Source organism: Ahaetulla prasina, chromosome 1 (genome assembly GCF_028640845.1).
Source record: "Ahaetulla prasina isolate Xishuangbanna chromosome 1, ASM2864084v1, whole genome shotgun sequence".
In the NCBI taxonomy this organism is placed as follows: Eukaryota; Metazoa; Chordata; class Lepidosauria; order Squamata; family Colubridae; genus Ahaetulla; species Ahaetulla prasina.
Window position 1 is genome coordinate 15,445,998 of NC_080539.1, and position 25,876 is coordinate 15,471,873.

The following is a 25,876-nucleotide window of genomic DNA, read 5'->3' on the forward strand; positions in this document are numbered from 1 at the left end:
TTAAAGAAGATAATACCGGACTGAACAGAAACAGGAGAGCTCTAATTATAAAAGCAAGTAATCAATCAATTCCCTGTTATTTATTTATGCCTTTATTTTTAATTTATCTTTACTTGCTTCCTCATCCTTTATTTCAAAACTGCATTTTCTCGGTTGGATTTCATTAACAGAATTGTTATTAAAAAAAAAGGGGGGGGGGAAATGAAGAGTTTGCTCTTTTTCAAGAGAACACAGCTAATAAAAAAAAACGATCAGGACAAGCAGACCTTCAATCTATCAAACAGATGGCCGTGTTTTTCATTCAAGAAGAGGGAGATGCCACTTGCTGGAATAGCTTTCATATTATTAACATCTGCTTATCCCAGAGTCCTTGGGAAAGACCGGCTAGATCAGTGGTTCTCAACCTTTATAGTGCTGCGACCCCTTTAATACAATTCCCCACAATGTGGCAACCTCAACCATAAAATTATTTTCGTTTTGAATTTATCACGCCTGAAGCCGTATTGGCTAGCGATCTGAACTGCTTGCGATTGCCTTGAGGACGGAGGCATTAAAGCAGAGACTCCTCCCCTATTAAGTTTATCGCGCCTGAAGCCAGATTAGGCTAGCGATTGGGAGTGATTGCAGCTGGCTTGAGAGGGAGACATCAGAGCAAAGATTTCTCTCTTTGTTAATTGATTGCGCCTGAAGCCGAATTCAGCTAGCGATTTGAAGAGCCGGCAGCTGGCTTGTGGAGTCAACCATTGGAGCGCGATTCTTCAACTTGCAAGTATACTTCCCATATTTCCGATGGTCTTAGGCGACCCCTGGCAAATCGTCATTCGACCCCCAATGGGGTCCTGACCCACAGGTTGAGAACCACTGGGCTAGATGAACAAAAATGCCAAATCCCGTCTCAACATCTGGCTGACTTGTATGACCAACCATAATAAATAATGTTTATTTATTGAAAGTATGGCAACTCTAAAGTACAAAGTACAAAGCAAGATCAATAGACAATGCTGCTCAGCTTCAGGTTTATCAGAGAGACTGAGTCAAGCAAACTTTCCCTTTGTTTTTTTTAAACATCCTTTTTTTATTTCTCCCTGGCTGCCACCAAAAAAAAGAAGGGAACAGGTCTGAAATTTTCATCTTCATTTTGGTGAAATTTTGGGGTGGATTTTTTTGAAAGGGGCATGAAATAAAAAGGGTATCAAAGTTGGCTGCTTGTCAGGGTTCCAACAGATGCCCTAATTAAATCATGAGTCTCAAGCTAAGCTTCAAAAGAAATCCAGTTATTTATTAGGAGCTTCATGTTGGCACTTCCAAGTGAAGCCAACTCTGACCTCATGTAATTTACGTCCCAATCATGACTCTGTTCCACCCCAGGATGTGTCCTCAATCACATTCGCCAATGAAGCAATTTTGCGGGTTGTAGAGATCACTCTCCTCCAGCCACTGTGGGTAACCCTGGGAGACAGTCTTGAGAGAGATATGTCTGGAATGTGCTTCTGTTTTTGGCTGCCGTGCTGCTTCGTCGGTTTTCCACCCCCCTTGCCTATGGCAACTTGAGAGCAGGTCAGGGATGATCTGCGAGTTGACATTGGGTTCTAAACCCCCCAGAAATGGAGAGTATCTATTTTTATATCCCGCATTTATATCCCGCCCTTCTCCGAAGACTCAGGGTGGCTCACACTATGTTAGCAATAGTCTTCATCATATTTGTATATTTATATACAAAGTCAATTTATTGCCCCCAACAATCTGGGTCCTCATTTTACTTACCTTATAAAGGATGGAAGGCTAAGTCAACCTTGGGCCTGGTGGGACTAGAACCTACAGTAATTGCAAGCAGCTGTGTTAATAACAGACTGTCTTAGCAGTCTGAGCCACAGAGGCCCTTCTGATTTTCTGATTTTCTCAGGTTGTAAGCATCCAATGACCGGCTGCAAGGCCCATCCACTCCCTCGTGGATGAATTTGATTTCACCAAGATGAGGGTAGTTAGCCAGTTTGACGGTGTAACTTCTGAAGCCCACATTAAACAGAGTTCAGGAGCCTGACAAATGTCAGTCTCTCCCCCTCTTGGCATGGAAGAGAATAACAGAGTCAGAAGGGACTTTTGAGGTCATCCAGTCCAACCACCTGCTCAAGCAGAAACCCCACAACATTTCAGACAAATGGCTGTCCAATCTCTGCTCAAAAACCTCAAGTGTTGGGGGCACCCACAATCCCCAAAGGAAGGGAGGGGAGGGGAGGAAAAAAAATGAGAAAATGAAGGCACTAGAAACTCCAAATTTAAATCCTGCCTTAGCCATGAAAACCTTGTAGGCAGGGGTGGGCTTCAAAAAATTTAGCAAGGGGTTCTCTGCCCAGTTGCTGGGTGGGCGTGTCCATGATGGGCGTGGTCTAGTCGGCCTCCTGCACCACAGCAAAGGGAGAATTTTTGCCCTCCCTAGGCTCCGGAGGCTTTCCTCGAGCCTCCAGGAGGGCAAAAATGGCCTCCCCAGGCATTGGAGGCCCTCTTCTGGTAGCCCCGTTTTTCACCCTCCCTGAGCCTCTGTACATGCACTTACCTACATCCAAAACAGGCCACGTGGCGACTCCTGGGAGGGGTGGGGTGGGTGGGGCCAGCCAGGAGTGGGATTTGGGGGTTTTCCGAACTGCACAGAATCTTTGCTAGAGGTTCTCCCGAACCCCTGCGAACCCCCGGCGGCCCACCCCTGCTTGTGGGTGACCTTGGGCCAGTTATTCTCTCTCAGCCCAACTCATCCACACAAGATTGTTGTGGAGGAAATAGGAGGAGGAAGTAATAATAATAGAGGCAGGGTATAAATGATTGATTGATTAAGTGAGTGAATGAATGAAAATTATAACATTGCATCTAGTGTTGTAGAGTTGTGTGTCCGTCTGTATTTTTAAAATAAACAAAAAATTTTGAGTGGGTCAAATTTGAGCTATCGCTAGCTTTTCCCCCAAGGGAGTCATTCCTACCATTTGCGGCATCAACTCCACCCTAATTTTGAAGGGAAGATTTTCCCTGACACCGGCTTTGCTCCTAATCAAGCACCAGAAACTCGTAAAGAAATGTTCAGTGTGGTTGGATGGCAGAAGTCATACACACACACACACACACACACACACACACACACACACACACACACACACACACCCTACACAATCAATTCTCTCCAGCAACTGGTTTTAAAAAACAACAACACTATTTCTGAATCTGGAGGCTCTACTACAGTCCATTTTAACACTGGCAACTTGAAAATGGGTGGACTTCAACTCCCAGAATTCCCCGGCTGCGGAATTCTGGGAGTTGCAATCCATGCGTCTTAAACTGCCAAGGCTAAAATGCTTGGATATGTGATGTAATTTATGAAGGAAAAAAAAAGATCCCCCACTTTACAGAGAATTTTGCACTGATTGGTTTTAAGGGATGATTCTGCATCGAATTGTTTAAGCATCCGAGGGGCAAACTATTTTACAAAATGGCAAGGACCTCAGCCATTGCACTCTTCGTGACAGGCTCCTTTAACAATTCTCAGACCATAATGGAAGTTTATTTTTGTTGAACCGAAAGAAAAACATAAAGCATGCATTGATACCTTTGATTAAAAAAGTTTTCTTTGGCTTTCAGAAATGTAGCATGGTACCGCAACAAATTAAGAAAAAAATGCTAATTTTGGGGGGGAGAGTACCAGAATACTCCTCCATTTTGACAGAGCAAGGGGAGAAAAATATTCCCGTTATTGTGTTGCTAGAGTTCAATGAAATCATGAAGACTAGGATTTTGTAAAAAAACAACAACGTAGGACTCCGACGAAATGAAGTATTTTTCTTTGTGTTAAGAAGCAATGCTTCGTAGCAGGTTGCTGATGATGTATGTTGTACATAATGTATATTTAATTTATTGCTATGGTAGCCTCTTGTATTTGTCACTGTATAAAAAAAAAATTCTACAGAAGGGTAAAAATGTATATTTTGTTGCTTAAACGTGTCTTTGCAAAATTCATAATTAAAAAAAAATATTTTGTGTCAAAACTGTCTCTTGGCTTGTTTGCCCCCACCCCACCCCACCTTGTTAGATGGACAATTCCTTTCTTTACTGTGGCATGAAGTTCCACAGGCCACTGAACCAGGCTTCATTAGCTTCAGGGTTCCAACATAACCCTCAAAAAGGTAATATTCCTGCCTTATCTTCTGGACATGACAAAAGGAAGACCTTTGTATGTGAACCTTAACACCTCTGCATTCATTTTGTAAGGTGATGGTGGAAGACAGTGGTGAAATTCACTTTATTTAATACTGATTCTGTGGGCGTGGCTTGGTGGGCGTGGTGTGGTGTGGTGGGTGTGGCTTGGTGGGTATGGCAGGGGAAGTATACTGCAAAATCTCCATTCCCACCACACTCCAGGGGAAGGATACTGCAAAATCCCCATTCCCTCCCCACTCCTGGGGGAAGGATACTGCAAAATCCCCATTCCCACCCCACTCTGGGGCCAACCAGAGGTGGCCTTTGCCGGTTCTCAGAACTACTCAAAATTTCCGCTACAGGTTCTCCAGAACCTGTCAGAACCTGTTGGATTTCATCCCTGGTGGAAAACATAGGGCTGGAACGGAGCTCAGAGGTCTTCTAGTCAAACCCCCTGCTCATTTTGGCCTATTTAATTTAATAGCCAACTCTTTCCAAACAAATGAATAAATAGCAGGTCAAATGGCTTCACTCCCACATAAATAGATACAGATTTCATCTCTCAAGTACAGCTAGACTTCGACTTATGACTGGTCACTTAGCGAACATTCAAATCTATTATAGATCTTTCCCCCGCTCCGAGGCTACTTATGACCCAGTTTCAAAGTTCTGACCGCTGCCCCCCCTGCAGTCACATGATCTTATTTTTGGGTGCTTGGTAACTGACTCACACTTATGACTATAAATGTTGAGTCCTGTGCTGATGTGGCTGCAATTTACAACATAAATGGAATAATAATAAATGGAAACTGTCATTTATTAACAGTTTCCAGCCCAAAAAAAAAAAGCGCCCATTGTAGACCATGGATTCACTTACTGACCATAGCATTCACTTAATGACTGCCACAAATAAGTTCGTAAAATTGGGCATGGTGACGGAGTAACCCGTTTAATGGCAGGCATGATTTACATCTATAATACCGAGCTAAATTACAGTCGTAAGCTGAGGACTACATGCTGTGGTCTAGATTCAGGCCATTTTTCAGGGGTTCAGTAACAACTCATTCTCTGCTGTGCTTCGGCCACCCCCCTCTCCGCAGCCGGGCCCCTCTCATCTCCTGTTATCTCAGCCAGAGACGGATAATGAAGACGAACGGTCTGGCATGCCTCCAGCCCCCAGTCCTGGCACCATGTCTGGACAGACCGAGCAAGACGAATGGCCTGGCATGCCTCCGGGCCCCGGTCCTGGTGCCATGCCCGGACAAACCGAGCAAATAAACCCCTCCCCCACAGCATGTGAACATGAAGAACCTGAAGCCAGTCACAAGCTGGAATTGCCGGCAGCTGGAGGGTGGACGGATCCACGCTTCTGGAGAATGGAGAGGCGACGTAAGCAAAAGGAAGGGAGGGGCAGGCCTGGATAAGTGCTGAGTCATGGAGCCACACCCCATGGCCTATATAAAGGATCTGCTTTCTGGCATTCTTTGAGTCAGGCAAAGTCTAATTTGGATTGCTGAAGTCACATCTTGGACTCCTGCCTGCCCTGAGAACTCTGAGAGAACTTTGGCAAAGCTGCAGAGGCTCTGTGGCCATGCTTGATACAGACATCCCTGACCTGGCCATCAGAGGAGGAGTGGGACACAACACTCTCTCTGGTTTCTGCCTTATGCTGGTTTTGTTGCATAGATTTGTGGGGGGGGGGGAAGGGAAGATTGTAGTTTTCTTTCAGCCTGCATTACTTTACAGAAGCAATATCTTGAGGACTGTAAGTAAATGATTCATCCACTAGCTGGGAAGACTTGCCAAGTAAAAGTGATGCTAGTGCCAGCATTTGAGAAATAAATATATAAAGAAGCTACACAGTAACTTTTCCCTCAAAAAAGAAGGCATTGTGAAAGGCAACTGCGGGTAAGGAACAGCTCAAACCACAGAGTTTGCAGCAATCCAACCAGTACACAAGTAAAGAATTCAACAGGATTCATTTACAAAAGAAACTTGTTTATATACAGTAATATAAAGTATGATGCATGTATACAATACCCATGCAGCAGAAGCCAGAACCAGAACTCACACTCCAGAAATACAGAATCAGTATAATCACAGAAGGCATATACTGTAATATTGAAGCTATATTATATACAAATCAGTCAAGCTAAGCCGTGTCCAGGCTCCGAGCTGCCTGACTCACCAAACGGTCCCCATTGGCTGCCCTGTTACCATGTCTATTCCAATTCATGAACTCTCATACACTGTCAAGATCATCGCCCTGCAAATTGAATGTGCAAGGAGAGTGCAAAGGGGACCATAAAAAAAAAATCTATGGAGTGTTGTGGCCTGTTGGCTGCTGTCATAATTAGCAGCAGAGTCAGATGAGGAGGAGGTTGAGGGAGCGCCTGGGCCAGCTTCAGAGCCTTTGGAAGGCTCTGATAAGGAAACAGCATCAGAGGCAGATCGGGGGGGGGATTGGGCAGGTGGAGAGGCAGCTGTCTTCGGGGCTTGAGCCAGATGGAGCCCATCCTAGATGCGCATATGTGCAGAGAGGAAAAGAGAGGAGAGCAAAGGAAATCAATAAGCTGGCTCTCGGGGAGAAGCAGATGCAAATGATAGCCAGCCCCTCCCTGGCTGGGAAAAAAATAGGAGGGGTTTGGGAGTGGCCGGTTGTCACAGACAACCATTTGTTTATAATGTACACCAAGCAATTCAGATTTCTTTCCTAAACCCAGGTTTCTTGGGACTAATTATGTTCTATTTATTTATTTATTTTGTTTATTCATGTGAATAAAAGACTGTTACTGCCCTGTTATAAAAAGGGGGGTTGTTTTATTCACGAGTAAATGTCTTATCCCTACTTGCGAAGGCTGAGTCAGAACATGGAGAACCCCTCTCTCCTAAAGTGCATTTGGATATGAGATATGAGGAGGAGATTTGCATAAAAGCCATGATAGTGCAGTGGTTAGAATACCATACTGCAAGCTAACTGTGCCCTCTGCCAGGAATTCGATCTTGATCGGCTCAAGGTTGACTCAGCCTTCCATCCTTCCGAAGTGGGTAAAATGAGGAACCAGATTGTTGGGGGCAAGAGGCTGTAAACTGCTTAGAGAGGGCTTGTAAAGCACTGCGAAGCGGTATATAAGTCTAAGTGCTATTGCTATATTCTGATGGTCTATTATCTTCAAAATAAACAACTTTAGACTTTCACCTTCTGAAATCAGCTAAAGGGGAATAGCTGCTGACACCTAGCTGGCTTCAGGTAAAGGTTCCCCTCACACATATGTGCTAGTCATTCCCAGCTCTAGGGGGTGGTGCTCATCTCCGTTTCAAAGCCGAAGAGCCAGCGCTGTCCGAAGACGTCTCCGTGGTCATGTGGCCGGCATGACTAAACACCAAAGGCGCACGGAGCGCTGTTATCTTCCCACCAAAGGTGGTCCCTATTTTTCTACTTGCACTTTTTACGTGCTTTCGAACTGCTAGGTTGGCAGAAGCTGGGAGAATTAATGGGAGCTCACCCCATTGTGCGACACTAGGGAGTCAAACCTCTGAACTGCTGACCTTTCGATCGACAAGCTCAGCGTCTTAGCCACTGAGCCACTGCGTCCTTAGCTGGCTTTGGCAGAGTGCAAAGGACTTTCTAAAGGAAGGCTAGCATTTCACCCTTGACATATTTTCTGATCAATGCTTGCTTCAGCTTAAACTGCATAAACATAGGGGGGGGAAGAAAGAAAAGGAAGGGAGGGAGGGAGGGAGGGAGGAAGGAGGGAGGGAGGGAGAGAGAGAGACAGAAAGAAAGGAAAGGAAAGGAAAGGAAAGGAAAGGAAAGGAAAGGAAAGGAAAGGAAAGAGCTCATAGTTAGAGCTTTGCCCACCTGCAAGAGAAAAGGGAACAGTCCAGGTAAACAGTTGAACACAACCTTGCGAGACACTTTGCAAATATGCTGACCACATGCTCTCAAAATAGCAAAGTACCCATTAATTCAACGCACAATGTTTTGACATGCCCTTTCCCAAGAACAGCTCTGCCAACTGTCTTCCCTACTTGGCGGTTTTTTAATACGCCGTCATCCTCCCTAATGCACACAGGTTCGTACAGAACATCCCACCGCGAAAAGCAGAACTAGGAAGGCGAATTGAGTCCCGCCTCGGCGTTAAGTCCCCCGCCGGTGAATTACGGATTGTAATTTCTCCCCTGCAGTGAAAAAATGGCAAGAGCTGTGCAAAACATTTCCAATTTGAAATGTCCCAATTTGAGTGATGCGGAGCTCCTTGTGGTAGAAGAAAAGGCTGCCTGAAGCCGTTGAGAAGGACTTCAGACTTCCAAAATAATCGAGACGATCTATTTTGGATTCAAATTGGGGCTGCAAAGCTGAAAGGGTTTGTATTCAAAACATGCAGCAAAAAGTGGTATAGCATACTCTAGAGAGTCCTTGATGTCCTCGGAGCTGGGATGTTTGCTTGCAGGTGTTTGATTAGCCAATTAGGTAACATAATCAGAGCGAATGAATGTGGGCTTTGCTCTCAGTTTATACACAGTAGCTTACTCTGGAAATGATGGTGATCAGAGGTGGTATTCAGCCGGTTCCAACTGGTTCGCCCGAACCTGTAGCGGAAATTGCGGGTGGACCTCCCCACCCACCTACCCAGACTCTATGCCATTGATGACTAACCTTTTTGCCATCGGGTGCCAGGAAAGGGGGTGGGGTACGCATGCGTGCCCACACCCATAATTTTATGTGCCGTACCCCAGCACATGTGCACGTGACTCTTCTCCCCCTGACACGCGATGGCCCAGTAGGCCCGTTTTTCTCTCTTACCTGTCTCCAGAGCTTCTCTATGAGTCTGGGAGGGTGGAAAATGGCCTTCCCCATTTCCCTGGAGGCCCTCCGGAGGCCAGAAACGGCCCGTTTACCAACTTCCGGTTGGACAGGAAGTGACTTTTTTGCTGTCCCCAGCCTCCAGAGACTCTTAGAGAGGTTCTGGGGGCTGGGGACAGCAAAAAACGTCACTTCCTGTCCAACCGGAAGTTGATAAATGGGCCGTTTCTGGCCTCCGGAAGGCCTGGGGAGGGGTGGGAAAAGCAGTTTTCCATCCCCCCAGAGAGGCTCTGGAGCCAGGTAAGAGAGAAAAACGGGCTTTCCCCGCCACCACCCAGGCCCTCTGGAGGCAGGAAACAGCCAGTTTCCCTACTTCTGTTGGGCCCAGAAGGCCTGAAAATCAGCTGGACAGTGTGTGCATGTGCACCGGAGCTGAGCTTGCGTGCCCACTGATATGGCTACGCTTGCCACCAGTGGCATGCATGCCATAGGTTCGCCATCACGGCTCTATGCCATCCCATTTAGGCAAGTTGTTGAGGCCAGGCGCATGTGCAGAAGGCGCGCCCATGAGCAAAGTGCATGCATGGAAGGTTAAACGCATGCGCGGAAGGCAAGTATGCATGCGAACCGGGGGCGCGTGCATGAAGCGAGCGCATGTAGGTGCGGTGAACCGGTAGTAACATAATGTGAAACCCACCGCTGATGGTGATGGTGGTTCCCCACCCCCGTCCCCCAGTAGTTCCTTGATTAGGGTATTGTTTTCTGCTTCATTGTTTGCCTGGTGTTAATCCCTGCTTATCTGGATGTTCATTGTCGGAGAGGATGTGTTCTGATCTTTTTTTGTTTCCTTCTTAGCTTTGTTTATTGTCTCTTTTGAATGGTATGTAAATGTGGTTTATTTACATGTGTCTATTGAAACAAGCCATATTTGTTTCCTTCTTAGCCTTTTCATCCTCTCATTTGAATGCTGTGTGAATATGGGTTTACGTCTATGTGCCTATTTAAGAGATATATAGAAATAAGTTATATCTGTTTCCTTCTTAGCTTCCCCTCCACCCCCGTGTAATGGTATGTAAATATGGTTTATTTCTGTCTCTATTGAATAGACACAGGAATAAACCCATGTTTGCTTCCTTCTTAGCTTTTTTGACTCTTTTGAATGGTGTGTAATGTGGTTTATTTCTATGTGTCTATTCAATAAAAAGGTAAAGGTAAAGGTTCCCCTCGCACATAGGTGCTAGTCGTTCCCGATTCCAGGGGGGCGGTGCTCATCTCCGTTTCAAAGCCGAAGAGCCAGCGTCTCCATGGTCATACGGTCGGCATGACTAAATGCCAAAAGCGCAGGGAACACTGTTACCTTCCCACCAAAGGTGGTCCCTATTTTTCTACTTGCATTTTTACATGCTTTCGAACTGCTAGGTTGGCAGAAGCTGGGACAAGTAACGGGAGCTCACCCCATTACGCCGCACTAGGGATTTGAACCGCTGAACTGCCGATCTTTCAATCGACAAGCTCAGTGTCTTAGCCACTGAGCCACTGCATCCCAGCTCATTCTTTCTATAATCTAAAAGTAAGTGAGGGTGTTTATGAAGGTTCTTACTCATCTAGGTCATGGTTGTCCCAAACCATGTGTTTTTATTTTAAAGGCAATTGGACTTTCTGATTTTTCTTTTAAGATTTCTTTAAGGAGCTCTGAAGAGGTTTTCTTGGATAAGAAGCAAAATGTCTTGAATAAAAATCAGAAAGTCCAGTTGCTTTTAAAATAAAAGCACCATTGGGACAAAATGAGTGTGGAGTTTGCTCCCTATGTTGTGTGTATGTGCGAGGGTGTTTTGATGGTACTTTTGGGAATTGTTTTCTTCTTGATTGTTGCCTGGTGTTAATCCCTGCTTATCTGAGTGATAGCTGTTGGAGAGGATTTGTGATGGTCTATTGCCAACCTAGCAGTTCGAAAACATGTAAAAAATGCAAGTAGAAAAATAGGGACCACCTTTGGTGGGAAGGGAACAGCGCTCCATGCGCCTTTGGTGTTTAGTCATGCCGGCCACATGACCACGGAGACGTCTTCGGACAGCGCTGGCTCTTTGGCTTTGAAACGGATATGAGCACCACCCTCTAGAGTCGGGAATGATTAGCACGTATGTGTGAGGAGAACCTTTACCTTTATAGACTCTTCTTAAAAACATCCAGTGATGGAGCGTCCACAATTTCTGGAGGCAAGCTGTTCCACTGGCTAATTGTCCTCACTGTCAGGAAGTTTCTCCTTAATTCCAAGTTGCTTCTCTCTTTGATTAGTTTTCATCCATTGTTTCTGGTCCTGCCCTCTGGTGCTTTGGAAAATAAACTGACCCCTCTTCTTTGTGGCAGCCCCTCAAGTACTGGAATACTGCTATCATATCACCCCTAATTCTTTTTTCTTCTTCTTTAGACTAGCCAAACCCAAATCCTGCAGCCGTTCTTCATATGTTTTAGTCTTCAGGCCTTTGATCTTGCATGGATGTGGTTACCTAGTAAGGTTGTGAAATGTCTGCAAGAAAACAAACTTGGAAAGGACCATAGATTGCACAGTTCAATGCTGAGCTGCAGATATTGTCTTCTATTAGAACATACTCTACAGACTATTGTATCTTGGAAGTTAGCCAGTCCCCTTATTTCCCATCTGCATCAGCCAGCCATCCCATCTAAGTGACTTTGGACAACTCACAACATTCACAGCAGAATTCATTCTCCATCCTTTTACAGGTTGGACCCCCCCCAAAAAAGATAAAAGTCACCTTTTCTAGCAGCACCCAATTCCATGTCCTAAAAAAACACATCTCAGAACCAAATACAAGTAGTCCCTGACTTACGACCACAACTGAACCCAAAATTCATGCTACTAAGCAAGACAGAATTAACTGAGTTTGGCCTCGTTTTATGACATTTCTTCCCAAAATTGCTAAATGAATCTCTGCAGTTGTTGTTAGTCACAGGGTTGTTAAGCAAATCTGGCTTCCTTGGCTTGCCAGAAGGTCACAGAAGGTGACCCTGGGATGTTGCAACCATCAGATATGACCCAGTTGCGGACTTTGATCACATGATCATGGGGATGCTGCAATGGTCGTTAAGTGTGAAAAATAGCAATAGCACTTAGACTTATATATTGCTTTACAGCCCTCTCTAAGCGGTTTACAGTCAGCCTATTGCCCCCAACAATCTGGGTCCTCATTTTACCAACCTCAGAAGGATGGAAGGCTGAGTCAACCTTGAGCCTGGTGAGATTTGAACTGCCAAATTGCAGGCAGCCGGCAGTCAGCAGAAATAGCCTGCAGTTGTTGTTAGTTGCAGATTTGTGTCCGACTCATCACAACCCCATGGACAACATTCCTCCAGGCCTTCCTGTCCTCTACCATCCTCTGGAGTCCATTTAAGCTCACACTGACTGCTTCAGTGACTCCATCCAGCCACCTTGTTCTCTGCCGTCCCCTTCTTCTTTTGCACTCAGTCTTTCCCAGCATTAGGCTCTTCTCCAGTGAGTCCTTCCTTCTCATTACATGGCCAAAGTATTTGAGTTTTATCTTCAGGATCTGGCCTTCTAAAGAGCAGTCAGGGTTGATCTCCTCTAGGACGGACCAGTTTTTTTTTTTTTAAATTTGCATTTATATCCCGCCCTTCTCTGAAGACTCAGGGCGGCTTACATTATGTCAAGCAATAGTCTTCATCCATTTGTATATTATATACAAAGTCAACTTATTGCCCCCAACAATCTGGGTCCTCATTTTACCTACCTTATAAAGGATGGAAGGCTGAGTCAAGGCTTGGGCCTGGTGGGACTTGAACCTGCAGTAATTGCAAGCAGCTGCTGTTAATAACAGACTGTCTTACCAGTCTGAGCCACCAGAGGCCCTTTTGATTGCCTTGCAGTCCAAGGGACTCGCAGGAGTCTTCTCCAGCACCAGAGTTCAAAGGCCTCAATTCTTTGGTGCTCAGCCTGCAGTACTGCATTCTAAACACTGCACCATCGTGGCTCATAACTCACTTTTTTCAGTGCGTTGTAACTTCAAACGTCACTCAACCATTCGTCACTCAACGAATGGTTGCAAGTCAAGGGCTATCAGTAATTGAGTCCATCCACTTTGCTGCTGGTCATCCTCTTCTTCCTTTACCTTCCATCTTTCTCGGCATCAGAGTCTTCTCCAGTGAGCTGAGGTTTTGCACAATGATGCATTTTTGACAGCCAATTTGGTACCATCCGCACAGCTGAGCTTTATGCAAGCTTTAGAGAACAGTGGACAATGCAAATTGTTACGGTAAGACTGCCCTCTGGTGTTGCTCACATTATTGCTGAAAGCTTTTACAGTCCAAATCCAAACCTTTAGAATAGAATAGAATAGAATTTTTATTGGCCAAGTGTGATTGGACACACAAGGAATTTGTCTTGGTGCATATGCTCTCAGTGTACATAAAAGAAAAGATACGTTCATCAAGGTACAACATTTACAACACAATTGATGATCAATATATCAATATAAATCATAAGGATTGCCAGCAACAAGTTATAGTCATACAGTCATAAGTGGAAGGAGATTGGTGATGGGAGCTATGAAACGATTAATAGTAGTGCAGATTCAGTAAATAGTCTGACAGTGTTGAGGGAATTAATTGTTTAGCAGAGTGATGGCCTTCGGGAAAAAACTGTTCTTGTGTCTAGTTGTTCTGGTGTGCAGTGCTCTATAGCGTCGTTTTGAGGGTAGGAGTTGAAACAGTTTATGTCCAGGATGTGAGGGATCTGCAAATATTTTCACGGCCCTCTTCTTGATTCGTGCAGTATACAGGTCCTCAATGGAAGGCAAGTTGGTAGCAATTATTTTTTCTGCAGTTCTAATTATCCTCTGAAGTCTGTGTTTTTCTTGTTGGGTTGCAGAATTATATATTATAATATATAATATATATATATATTATAATTATAGAATTATTATAGGCCATGGGGCAGAAAATACAATAATAAATAATTACAACTCTAATTAGCAATAAAAGTTTTTTTTAGTTTACTTATTTCTTAAATTTCTATGCCATCCATCTCGCTATGCAAGACAACGCTGGGCGGCAATACAATTGCAAATAAGGATGACATAAAATAGATAAAATGCATAAAAAATACAGTTGCATTAAGATTGTAGAAACTTCAATCAGAATAGAACTGGACGGGACCTTGGAGGTCTTCTAGTCCAACCCTCTGCTCAAGCAGGAGACCCTATACCATTTCAGACAAGTGGCTGTCCAGTCACTTCTTAAAAACCTCCAGTGATGAAGCATTACTGAAGCATTAATTTTTCTCGCCGTTAGTTTTTCCTTAATTCCAGGTTGTTTCTCTCCTTGATTAGTTTCCATCCATTGTTTCTTGCCTTCTGGTGCTCTGGAAAATAAGTTGACCCCTCTCCTCTTTATGCAGCCTCTCAAATTAACAGAGGGATACAATCAAGATCAAGTGAGGTACTAATACCACTCTATAAAGCCTTAGTAAAACCACACCTAGAGTACCGCATCCAGTTTTGGTCACTACTATAAAAAAGATGTAGAGACTCTAGAAAAAGTACAGAGAAAAGCAACCAAGATGATTAGGGGACCTGAGGCTAAAATATACGATGAACGGTTGCAGGAACTGGGCCTGGCTAGTCTAGTCAAGAGAAGGACCAGGGGAGACAGGATAACAGTCTTCCAATATTTGAAGAGCTGCCACAGAGAGGAGGGTGTCAAACTATTTTCCAAAGCACCTGAAGGCCAAACAAGGAATAATGGATGGAAACTGATCAAGGAGAGATTCAACCTGGAAATAAGGAGAAATTTTCTGACAGTGAGAACAATCAACCCATGGAACAGAAGTTGCCTTCAGAAGTTGTGGGAGCTTCATCACTGGAAGCTTTCAAGAAGAGACTGGACTGACATCTGTCAGAAATGTGTAGGGTCTCCTGCTTGGGTAGAGAGTTGGACTAGAGAGTTGCCTACCGTTCCTGTCCTACTGTTCCTGTCCTACTGTTGCTTCATGTTTATACTTATGTATGGTGTTATGACAAATAAATAAAATTAAATTAAAAAATGATCTACAAGGTCCCTTCCAGCTCTGTTAATCTACATCTATAATACTGGAGGTAAAATACATTATTGTAGTAACACAAACAGCAGTGGCAATTGCAAACCATAAGGAAGATGAATAAAACAAATGGCACCACAAAATCAGGCAACGGGAAAAGATATTTCAGGGTCTTACACAGATAAAAGCAACAACAGGCAAATATTGTGCCCTGTCCTACCAGTAGGGAAGTTGGGTGTGTTTTTTTTAAATGGGATAAATATACAGCTTCCTTCCGTCCTTATAGAGGCAGCAAAACAAAGGGGCATACGGCTCGGGGATTTCATATAAACTCTGCTGAAAAGGAATGTTTTAAAACCTCTTCCACAGAACTGCAAGAGGTAGAACATCCAGTCAAAGGTCAATACAATTTCAGAATTAGAATTGAAGAGAGATAAGATGAAGGCACACGCTCATTTGAGAAGACTCTGTTAACTGAAGAGTCAGATATCAGGCTTAAATTGACTTGGAAAATCAATATCCCAGATAGGGATGATGTCGTGTCCCCTTCCCCCTCCGACGACCGGGTTTAGGAAGTCTGTATCAAACGTGGCCATGAAGCCTCTGCAGCTTTGCCAAATTCCTTTCAGATTTCTCAGGGCAGGCAGGAATCCAAGTTGTGACTTCAGCAAACTAAATGAGACTTTGCTTGACTCAAGCTGGTCCTTTATATAGGCTGTGGGGTGTGGCTCCATGACTCAGCACTTATCCAGGCCTGCCCCTCCCTTCCTTCTGCTGACATTGCCTCCCAGATCTCCGGAAGCGGGGATCCTCCCACTGTGAATTCTCTTCCGCTGGATCAGCTGCCGGTAATTCCAGCACATGGCTGGCTCCCTGCTCACACGCTGTAGGAGTGAGGTTTGTTTGTTCATTCCTGACATCCTGTCCGGCCATGGGGCCAGGGCTGGGGGCTGGAGGCATGACAAGCCATTCATCTTCCTTATCAGACTCCGAATCTGATAGCAGGCCCGGGAGGAGACGGGAGAGGCCTGGCTGAGGAGAGGAGGGAGGATGAGGCACAACAGATAAATTGTTTAAGATGAATCCTGGCATTTTCAAGCCCGCATGGTCAGGGACTTAAAAAAAAAATTGTAAGGACTGGAGTTTGCAATTAGTTCACCAAGTTGATTTAAAACGGGCTCGGAGAATCAGTGGAGTCAGACCAGGGGTGAAATGCTACCGGTTCGCACTGGTTCAGATGAACTGGTAGTGATAAAAGCTACCGATTCGGGTGAACTAGTAGGGGGAAAAAAAGCTACCCGTTCATCCGAACTGGTATTTCTGACAATCAGCTGTGCCATGTGATTTAGATTTGCTGAAATCCTGCTTTCTAGTGAATCTAAATCACACGGCACAGCTGTTACCCCCTCACTGTTCTACTTACCTTGTTGTCGTGTCCCACTCCTCCGCTGACGGCCGGGTCAGGGAAATCCGAATCAGGCGTGCCTCTGCAGCTCTGCCAAAGTCCTAGCAAAGTTCTCAAGGCAGGCAGGAGACCAGAAAGTGACTTCAGCAAGATAAGGTAGACTTTGCCTGACTCAGAGAATGCCAGAAAGCAGATCCTTTATATAGGCCATGGGGTGTGGCTCCATGACTCAGCACTTATCCAGGCCTGCCCCTCCCTTCCTTCTGTTGCTGCCGCCTATCAATTCTTCTGAAGCGAGGGTCACTCCAGTCTGCAGCTGTTGGTAATTGACCTTCCTCAGGCTCACATGCTGTGGGGGAGGGGGAGGGGTCTAGTTGCTCTGTTTGCCTGGGCATGGAGCCAGGGCTGGGGGCTGGAAGCACTTCTTCTTCCTCAGCCTGTCTGGGCATGGAGCCAGGGCTGGGGCCTGGAGGCATGCCAGGACATTCCTCAGCGTTGGAAGCAGATAAGACGGGCCCGGCTGCGGGGAAAGCGGAGAACGCACAACACTTGTTAAGCCTTTTTTTTCCACACGAAGTGCGCATTTGGTCCGCACTGCATATATGTTGTGGTCCGCACAACATATTTGGTGTGCACTGTGCATGCATCCACAGTGTGCTTCTGGCGCGCACTGCCCATGCGCAGCGTGCTTTTGGCGCGTACTGTGCAAGTGCAGCATGCTTTTGGTGTGCGCCGCGCATGCAAGGCAGTGAACTGGTGACAATCCGTGGAGGATTTCATCACTGAGTCAGACCCACGGGAGGGGGAAAGAAATCCATTTCAAGCAGAAAGTAAAGCGATAGAGCCGGGCTTTTCTCCACAAACCCCACTTAAGTCTCTTAACTGTAAAACAGCATTCTTGACCCATCTTGGAACTGCAAGTATTGCTCTTATAAACCTGGAGTAGAAAGCCACTGGGATATTAAACTTTGTAAAAGTGCAAATTGGAACATCATAAAGAAGGTGAGAGATGAAGTTTAGCGAGCAAAACTTTGCAAGCTTCAGAAAGAAAATGTGCCTCCTTTGAATAGAAAAATCTTAAGACAGCTGTGGGGCCCGCTTGCTCGATAAGAAAAAATGTGCACTTTTAAGATAAGGAAACCTGGAACTCACTTCAAGGTATTTATAAGTACCTACTTGCTCTATTGGGGTCTGTTTAATCTGCCATTTATGTGACCTACTGGCTTGTTGTGCAAACACTAGTCCTTTAGGGTTTTTTTGTTTTTTCCAATAGCTTATTACAAGTTGTTCTTTTAGGCAAAAGGAAACCAATGTTCGCAATGTCCTTCTCATTCCCACTGGAGAAATAAGCAAAATTACCACATTGTCTGCAAAAAAAATTACCACACTGTCTGGGATTGCTGCCTAAAATTGGGCAGCGATGGTTAAGACAATGAAAGTGCCTGAATTATTTATTGATGTACAAATTAAAAAGTGAGGGGGGCTGGATTGCGTCCTTACCTTATCCCTCTTTTGGGGGAAAAGAGCCGCCAAGAGGGACATCTGAGCCTCAATGAGGCGGGATAATAGAATCTGGATAAAGAGGTTGCAATCTTTCATACACTGAGGATTTCTGAAGGTGGTTTTGCCACAGCCTATCCTGCAGAATCAGATCAAACACTGATTTGAAATCCACACAGATTGCAAAAACGGTCCCTTTGGGCAGGGGCGTGTGTGTATTTTTCAGCTAAACAGCGCAAGAGCAGACAGCGGTCTAAGGTTGAACGGTCCCCTCTAAATCCCATCTGTTTCTTGAGAGGTTTTTCATGTTGGGCCCAATCCAATAAAGACGCTTTTGCATGTTGCTTCCTTTTTTGTACTAAGTAAGCTAATTGCTCTACAGTTGGTAGGGCAAAAAAGTCGGTTTCCTGTATTCTTATAGAGGAGGATAATTCCACTCAGATGGGAAACATGCTGTGCTTGTTAATGTAAGTAAAAAGAGCAACCAGCATTGGGGACCCTTCCCTTCCCTTCTTTCCCCTCCATCTTTCCTTCATTCCTTCCATTTATGCTTCTTTTGGTCTTGCTCACTATTCCGACCTTGCTTCAGCTGCTGCAATCAATTGCATCGGTTAGCAACTGAATCTGCCTGGCTGCAATCCATCTCATTAGTGAGCAACTCAATCTGCCTGCCTTTTCCCTTGAATTAGATAAGTAATGGAGGGGGGGCTTTTAAAAAAATAGTTAATTGGGGTTTTTTTATGAGTTTTTTTTTTTTTGATATAGCAATTTAAAGTTAAGGAAGTTTTAAAGTTAAGGAAGTTTTAAATTTAGCTGCTTTTATCTAAAAATATAAATAAAATAAAATAATAAAATATTTGTGCAGCTTTCGGAGATTTGGTGTGTTTCTGTAGTGTTTCGCTCTAACTACACAAACACACAAAATCTCACAAAGCTGTACGTGGCATTTTGTGTGTGTGTGTGAATCAGTTGTGTTGTGTTGTGTGTGTGTAGTGTGAAAGTTGGTTTTTGGGCTTTTTGTGGCTGTGTGAGGTTCCTGCTTGCTGCAGGGGCCATTTTGGGTGAAGTGCAGCTGCTTTTACATTGTGTGTGTGTGTGTGTGAATCAGTTGTGTTGTGTTTTGTGTGTGTGTAAAGTGTGAAAGTTGGTTTTTGGTACCTCTTATTGTTTTATTTATTATTTATTATTTATTATTTAAATTTTTATACCGCCCTTCTCCCGAAGGACTCAGGGCGGTGTACAGCCAAGATTAAAACAATTAAATATACAAAATTAAAATATCAGTTAAAATACATATTCAATAATGGCCAAATTAAAACCGTCAAATTGACCCAAGCTAAAATACCCGATATAAAATTATTAAAAATTCAAAATTTGAGAATTTAAAAATCAAGCCAGTCCCGCTTGGATAAACAAATAAGTTTTCGATTCATGGCGAAAGGTCCGAAGGTCAGGTAGTTGGCACAAACTGGGGGGAAGTTCATTCCAGAGGGTAGGTGCTCCAACAGAGAAGGCCCTTCCCCTGGAGGCCGCCAGCCGACATTGCTTGGCGGACGGCACCCTGAGAAGACCCTCTCTGTGAGAGCGTACGGGTCGGTGGGAGGCATAAGGTAACAGCAGGCGGTCCCGTAAGTACCCGGGCCCTAAGCCATGGAGCGCTTTAAAGGTGGTAACCAGGACCTTGAAGCGCACCCGAAAGACCACAGGTAGCCAGTGCAGACTTCGCAGGAGTGGTGTTACCCGGGAGCAACGTGAAGCTCCCTCAATCACCCGCGCAGCTGCATTCTGGACTAACTGGAGTCTCCGAGTGCACTTCAGGGGTAGCCCCATGTAGAGAGCATTGCAATAATCCAGATGAGAAGTGACGAGAGCATGAGTGACCGTGCATAAGGCATCCTGGTCCAGAAAGGGGCGTAACTGGCGAACCAGGCGAACCTGGTAAAAGGCTCTCCTGGAGACGGCCACCAGGTGGTCTTCAAATGACAGCTCTCCATCCAGGAGAACGCCCAAGTTGTGTATCCTCTCTGTTGGGGCCAGTGACTCGCCCCCAACAGTCAGCTGCGGTTGCAGCTGACTGTACCGGGGTGCCGGCATCCACAGCCACTCCGTCTTGGATGGATTGAGTCTGAGTCTGTTTCTCCCCATCCAGACCCGTTTTGTGTACTTTGTTTATTATTTTTATTATTGGCCACGCCCACCGAGTCACTTGACCACCAAACCACACCCACCAATTAAGCCACATCCACAGAACCGATAGGGAAAATTTTTAGATTTCACCCCTGCTAAAAGTCTATGGAGATTCTGAGTAATCCAGGTCATGGTTGTCCTAAAGGTGCCCTTTGGGATGAACACCCTCGAATGGTGTGGGAGTTATGAACGGTTTTCCAGAGGAAAAACTGCAGACTACAGGAACCAGGAGCACTACTCAGGTGACCCTGAAGGCACAGATAAACCACCTCCAGGTGGCCTCAATGACTCTAAAAGGAAGCAGATGAGCAGCTTTCTGCAAGGAATATAAACAGAGATGGTATTCAGCCGGTTCAGACAAACCGGTAGTTCTAATGATCAGTTGGCCCCGCCCACCCATCCCCACTCTATTTCCTGCTTTGTAGCTCATCTCAATCACGCAGCCCAGCTGATTTCCCGCTCCTCACTGTTCTACTTACCATTGCTGACTTGGAAGGTAAGCAGTGAGCTTCTAAATGCTCCATTTTCAGTGCTGCGCACACAAGCGCCTTAGGCGCGTATGCACAAAGCATGCACGTGTGTGCAAAGCAAGCGCATCCGCGCAAAGCACATGCTCACTGAACCAGTTGTTAAACCGGCAGCATTCCACCACTGAATATAAACCTTTCCATTCCCCACTATCCAGTCAGAGCTGAAGAAGCTTCTTGGCTGAGAAGTGAAATGTCTTCGAAGAAAAAACGAAAAGCACCTTTGGTGATCCTATGGTGAAGGTTACCTGTACTGTATCTCCCTCTGGATAACACTCCGCCACGCTCAAGGGAATATAACCTATCCAAGTTAATTTCAACGGAGGCTAATTGCTCGAACACTGAACACTAAGTTTAGCTTAGCTTAGTTTAGCTTAGTTTAGCTAAGAGAAAACATTGTTTTCCCATGAATTCAATTGAGTTGTCTCAGGAAAACAGTTCCTCCTATTCCTTACCCCGTGGCAATTGTGTTCTTAATTTTCTTTAGAAGAATATGGGGCCAGCAGAACAGAACAGAATGAAAAGAGAGGGCTGGCGTAAAATCAGAACAGCGTATCAAACCTTCTCCAAGAAAAACAGAACGCTCTGATAATTGCTGCTTTTCTATTTCTGGTTTGCAAGCCTCTTTCAAGAGACTCAGAATGATTAGAGATGGGAAATAGGGTTAGTTTAATTTGTGTCTCCTTTTGTAGAAGGGACACGGTGGCTTAGTGGGTAAGGCGCTGAGCTTGTCGATTGAAAGGTCATCAGTTCGAAAGGTTCGAATCCCTAGTGCCGCGTAATGGGGTGAGCTCCTGCTACTTGTCCCAGCTTCTGCCAACCTAGCAGTTCGAAAGCATCTAAAAAATGCAAGTAGAAAAATAGGGACCACCTTTGGTGGGAAGGTAACAGTGTTCCATGCGCCTTGGGCATCGAGTCATGCCAGCCACATGACCACGGAGATGTCTTCGGACAGCGCTGGCTCTTCGGCTTTGAAACGGAGAAGAGCATTGCCCCTTAGAGTTGGGAATGATTAGCACGTATGTGCAAGGGGAACCTTTATCTTTACCTTTTTTGTAGGAGACGCTCGTCCATTTTTGGCAGTTTGACTGTCTTGCAAGACTGCTGAGCCACAGCTGACTATATCCGTGATGGCGAACCTATGGCACGCGTGCCAGGGGTGGCACACAAAGCCCTCTCTGTGGGCACACAAGCTGTTGCTAGCTGCTCTTATGGTTTCTGGTGCACTGACCAGCTGGTCTTCATGGGTGCCGGAGCACTGGAAAATGGCCAAAAAACAGGCCATTTTTGTGGGCCATTTTCAGACCATTTTTGGCCCAAAAAACAGCCAAAAATGTCCCCAAAATCGACTGAAAACTGCCCGAAAAACAGCCTGAAAATGGCCCCCAAAACGCTCCAAAAACAGACATGCGTGCGCCAGCCAGCTGGTCTTCGGGTTTCCGGCGCTCTGGTATGCGTGCATGTATGCACATTCCAGTTTCGGCACTCGGTGTAGCAAAAAGTTTGCCATCACTAGACTATACCCATTCTGCCAGTGAGCAGACTCTCTTCGTTCTCTGTCACTCTCCCTCCCCCCTCTCCCCTCCCCTCCCTAGAGTTAGCCTACAGTACTGCATTCTGTAGTGGCGTAGTGGTCAGAATGCAGTATTGCAGGCTAATTCTGCTGACTGCCAATTGCCAGCCATTCGAGTCTCAACGGCTCAAGATTGACTCAGCCTTCCACTCTTCCAAGGTCGGTAAAAGGAGGCCCCCATGTTGTTGGGGGCAATAGGCTGTAAACCGCTTAGAGAGGGCTATATAGCACAGTGAAGTGGTATATAAGTCTAAGTGCTATTGCTGTCCTAACCACTGCACCATCTATTATCTATTCTATTCAGACATGATTTTTTAAGATGGAGTGTTAACAGTTCACCATCATTAACAAGAGACTGAAAATAATAATGCCCTTCCCTACACCTAGGATACTCCATGTCTAGGAAAAGAACTGATAAGGAGATTAATACAGGTAAACTTCCAATTTCGACTTATAGAGTTTAGCGACTGTTCAAAGTTACAACAGCAACGAAAAAAGTAACTTATGACTATTTTTCACATGACTGTTGCAGCACAACCCCCCCGGTCACATGATCAAAATCCAGACGCTTGGCAACTGATTCATACTTACGATGGTTGCAGCGTCCTGGGGTCACGGATTCCCCTTTCGAGACCTTCTGACAAGCAAAATCAATGGGGAGGCCAGATTCACTTAATAATCATGTTACTAATTTAACTCTAGGGGTTCACTTAGCACCCGTGGCAAGAAAGATCATAAAATGGGGCAAAACAGTTTTGGCATTTCGACAATATAGACAAGAGGTCGAACGACTAGCCTTGTGGTGCAACCAAAACAATCTGGAACTGAACACACTCAAAACCGTAGAAATGGTGGTAGACTTTAGGAGAAACCCTTCCATACTTCCACCTCTCACAATACTTGACAACACAGTATCAACAGTAGAAACCTTCAAATTTCTGGGTTCTATCATATCGCAAGATCTCAAATGGACAGCTAACATCAAAAACATCATTAAAAACAACAACAAAGAATGTTCTTTCTGCGCCAACTCAGTAAGCTCAAACTGCCCAAGGAGCTGCTGATTCAGTTCTACAGAGGAATTATTGAGTCTGTCATTTGCACCTCTATAACTATCTGGTTCGGTTCTGCAACCCAACAAGAAAAACACAGACTTCAGAGGATAATTAGAACTGCAGAAAAAATAATTGCTACCAACCTGCCTTCCATTGAGGACCTGTATACTGCACGAATCAAGAAGAGGGCCGTGAAAATATTTGCAGATCCCTCGCATCCTGGACATAAACTGTTTCAACTCCTACCCTCAAAACGACGCTATAGAGCACTGCACACCAGAACAACTAGACACAAGAACAGTTTTTTCCCGAAGGCCATCACTCTGCTAAACAAATAATTCCCTCAACACTGTCAGACTATTTACTGAATCTGCACTACTATTAATCGTTTCATAGTTCCCATCACCAATCTCTTTCCACTTATGACTGTATGACTATAACTTGTTGCTGGCAATCCTTATGATTTATATTGATATATTGACCATCAATTGTGTTGTAAATGTTGTACTTTGATTCTTTTATGTACACTGAGAGCATATGCACCAAGACAAATTCCTTGTGTGTCCAATCACACTTGGCCAATAAAATTCTATTCTATTCTATTCTATTCTATGATCAATCTGGAGGCTACCTGTAGAAGAAATTTATGCTGGAGGAAAAATTTAAAGTATAACAAAATCTTCATTTCACAGAGGGTTTGATGGAGGGAGAGAGTTGCTGTTCCAGAGGGCAGGGCCAAGAGAGAAGGTGCATCTCCTAGATCTGGGGTGCCCAACGCCTGGTCCATGGACCAGAACTGGACCATGGCATGCCAGAAACTGGGCTTGTAAACAAGTGAAGCCCCATCTGCAGGATGCAGCAGCACATAGATTCATGCTCCCTCCAGTCTGCAGAAAAACTGTTCTCCTTGGAACTGGTACCTGGTGCCCAAAAGACTGGGGGCCGCTGTCCTAGATTGCCTTTGGATGGGGACCAGTGGATGCTAAACCTGCATTGGATTAGTATACAGTAGTGGCCAAAACTGTGGGAACCATTTGGGAAAGGTGTATTTTCTAAAACTAGCTAATAACCACTTTTTTTTAGAGTAGTACCATAAAATTATATATCAATGGAAAGATAATTTAATCAAGAATGTAACGCAACAACTTTTATGAAGGATTTGCTATTAGAATATAAAGAAGAAAAGTGAAACACGTAGAAAAAACGAGATATACAAAAAATATCACCATAGAAAAAAACGAGATACACAAAAATTATCACCATGCCAGTTAATAGTTGGGTAACCTTTAGCATGAATTACAGCCTTACAACGTCTTTCCATGGAGTGAACCAAGTCTTTTAGTTCTGCAGCTGTTCTAATGTGAAACCAAGACTGAATGATTGCTTCTATTAATTGGGTTTTATTGCTGGGTCACTTCTGACTAACAAGTTTCTTTAGTCGGCTCCATAGATTTTTCAACTGGGTTAAGGTCTGAGCCATCTCAGCAGTGGAATATGATTATCTTGAAACTCAAAAAAAAAAGTAAAAAAAGTGGTGTTATTAGCCATAAAACCTCAAAAATACACTTTTCCCAAAAGGTTTCCACAATTTTGGCCACTACTGTAGTAGTCCAGCTTACAACTGTCCAGAGTTAAGAGAAAAAATACTATGCAAATTTATCACAATAAAAATTTTGACCTGGGAATATACACACATTTTGTCTTTGTATGCACACCCACCCATCAATACCTTGGTGTCAAGTTCACATTCAGAATGTTGAGCTTTGTGACAGAAAGACAGAGAAAAACAGTGAAGCTACAGTCATTTGGCTCCTGAGCGAGGAGGAGTTGGGCCGATCCAATAAATTCACGGACCTAAGGAAGTCTCATTGAAAACACGATGGGCTACAGCTTCTACCGTCTTTAGCAAACCCAGTCATATTGTCGGAAGAATGATAGAAGGGTAAAGCAGGAAGCTGGCTAGGGTTGGCTTGGCTCTCGCTCAGGTTTTCTTCTCGCTGCCCTTTTGGATCAGGCTGTCCGCTCTCTGCCGGCGCCAATCACAGATGTCGACGAAGACACAATAGATACATTTCCAAGTGTCTTCAATGTCCACTCCCTTGGGATCCCTTTGCCCTTTCCAATAGGCTAAGAAATAATGGGACATGGACATCAATTCATCGTGGTCATAGGTGATAACTTCCGTGCCCAGCAATGTGTTGGTCTCCTGATGAATGTACTCAATTTGAAGGCGGTCGATGGCTGGAATGTCTGAGTGGGTCAAGTTGAGGAGCACCAGCTCCAGGAGATCTTCGAAGAACTGCACCACGAATCCAGCTTTTTGAGCGTGTTCTTGGATCTCCTGGCCAAGCGATTGTTTGGGCTTCAGACGAAGGTGATGTATGAAGATATCTTGGGTTAAGCACCCTTGCACCATCGCATCGAAGAGATGTTTATATAAAGAGACCTGCAATGAATCAAGCACCCCTTCTTAAGTTGCATCCAATTTTCAGCCTCATCTGTATCATTGAGTACAGGTAGACCTCAACATACGACCACAATTGGGATCAAGATTTGCATTGCTAAACGAGATG

At 44.7% G+C, this 25,876-nt stretch overlaps 1 protein-coding gene across 3 annotated transcripts in view; it reads right to left on the reverse strand.

Moving 5' to 3' along the window:
* Positions 1-5,899: 5,899 nt before the first annotated feature.
* Positions 5,900-25,876, reverse strand: part of EXO5 (exonuclease 5) — a 28,523-nt gene continuing 8,546 nt past the window's right edge. For 2 of the 3 annotated variants that reach the window (XM_058164273.1, XM_058164272.1), the window contains one exon: positions 24,402-25,749. In XM_058164273.1, coding sequence (XP_058020256.1) covers positions 25,285-25,749 — 465 coding nt within the window. In that variant the 3' untranslated portion in view covers positions 24,402-25,284. Of the gene's footprint in view, positions 6,697-24,401; positions 25,750-25,876 lie in introns of those variants that run through there. The other variant, XM_058164274.1, reaches the window with a different exon arrangement.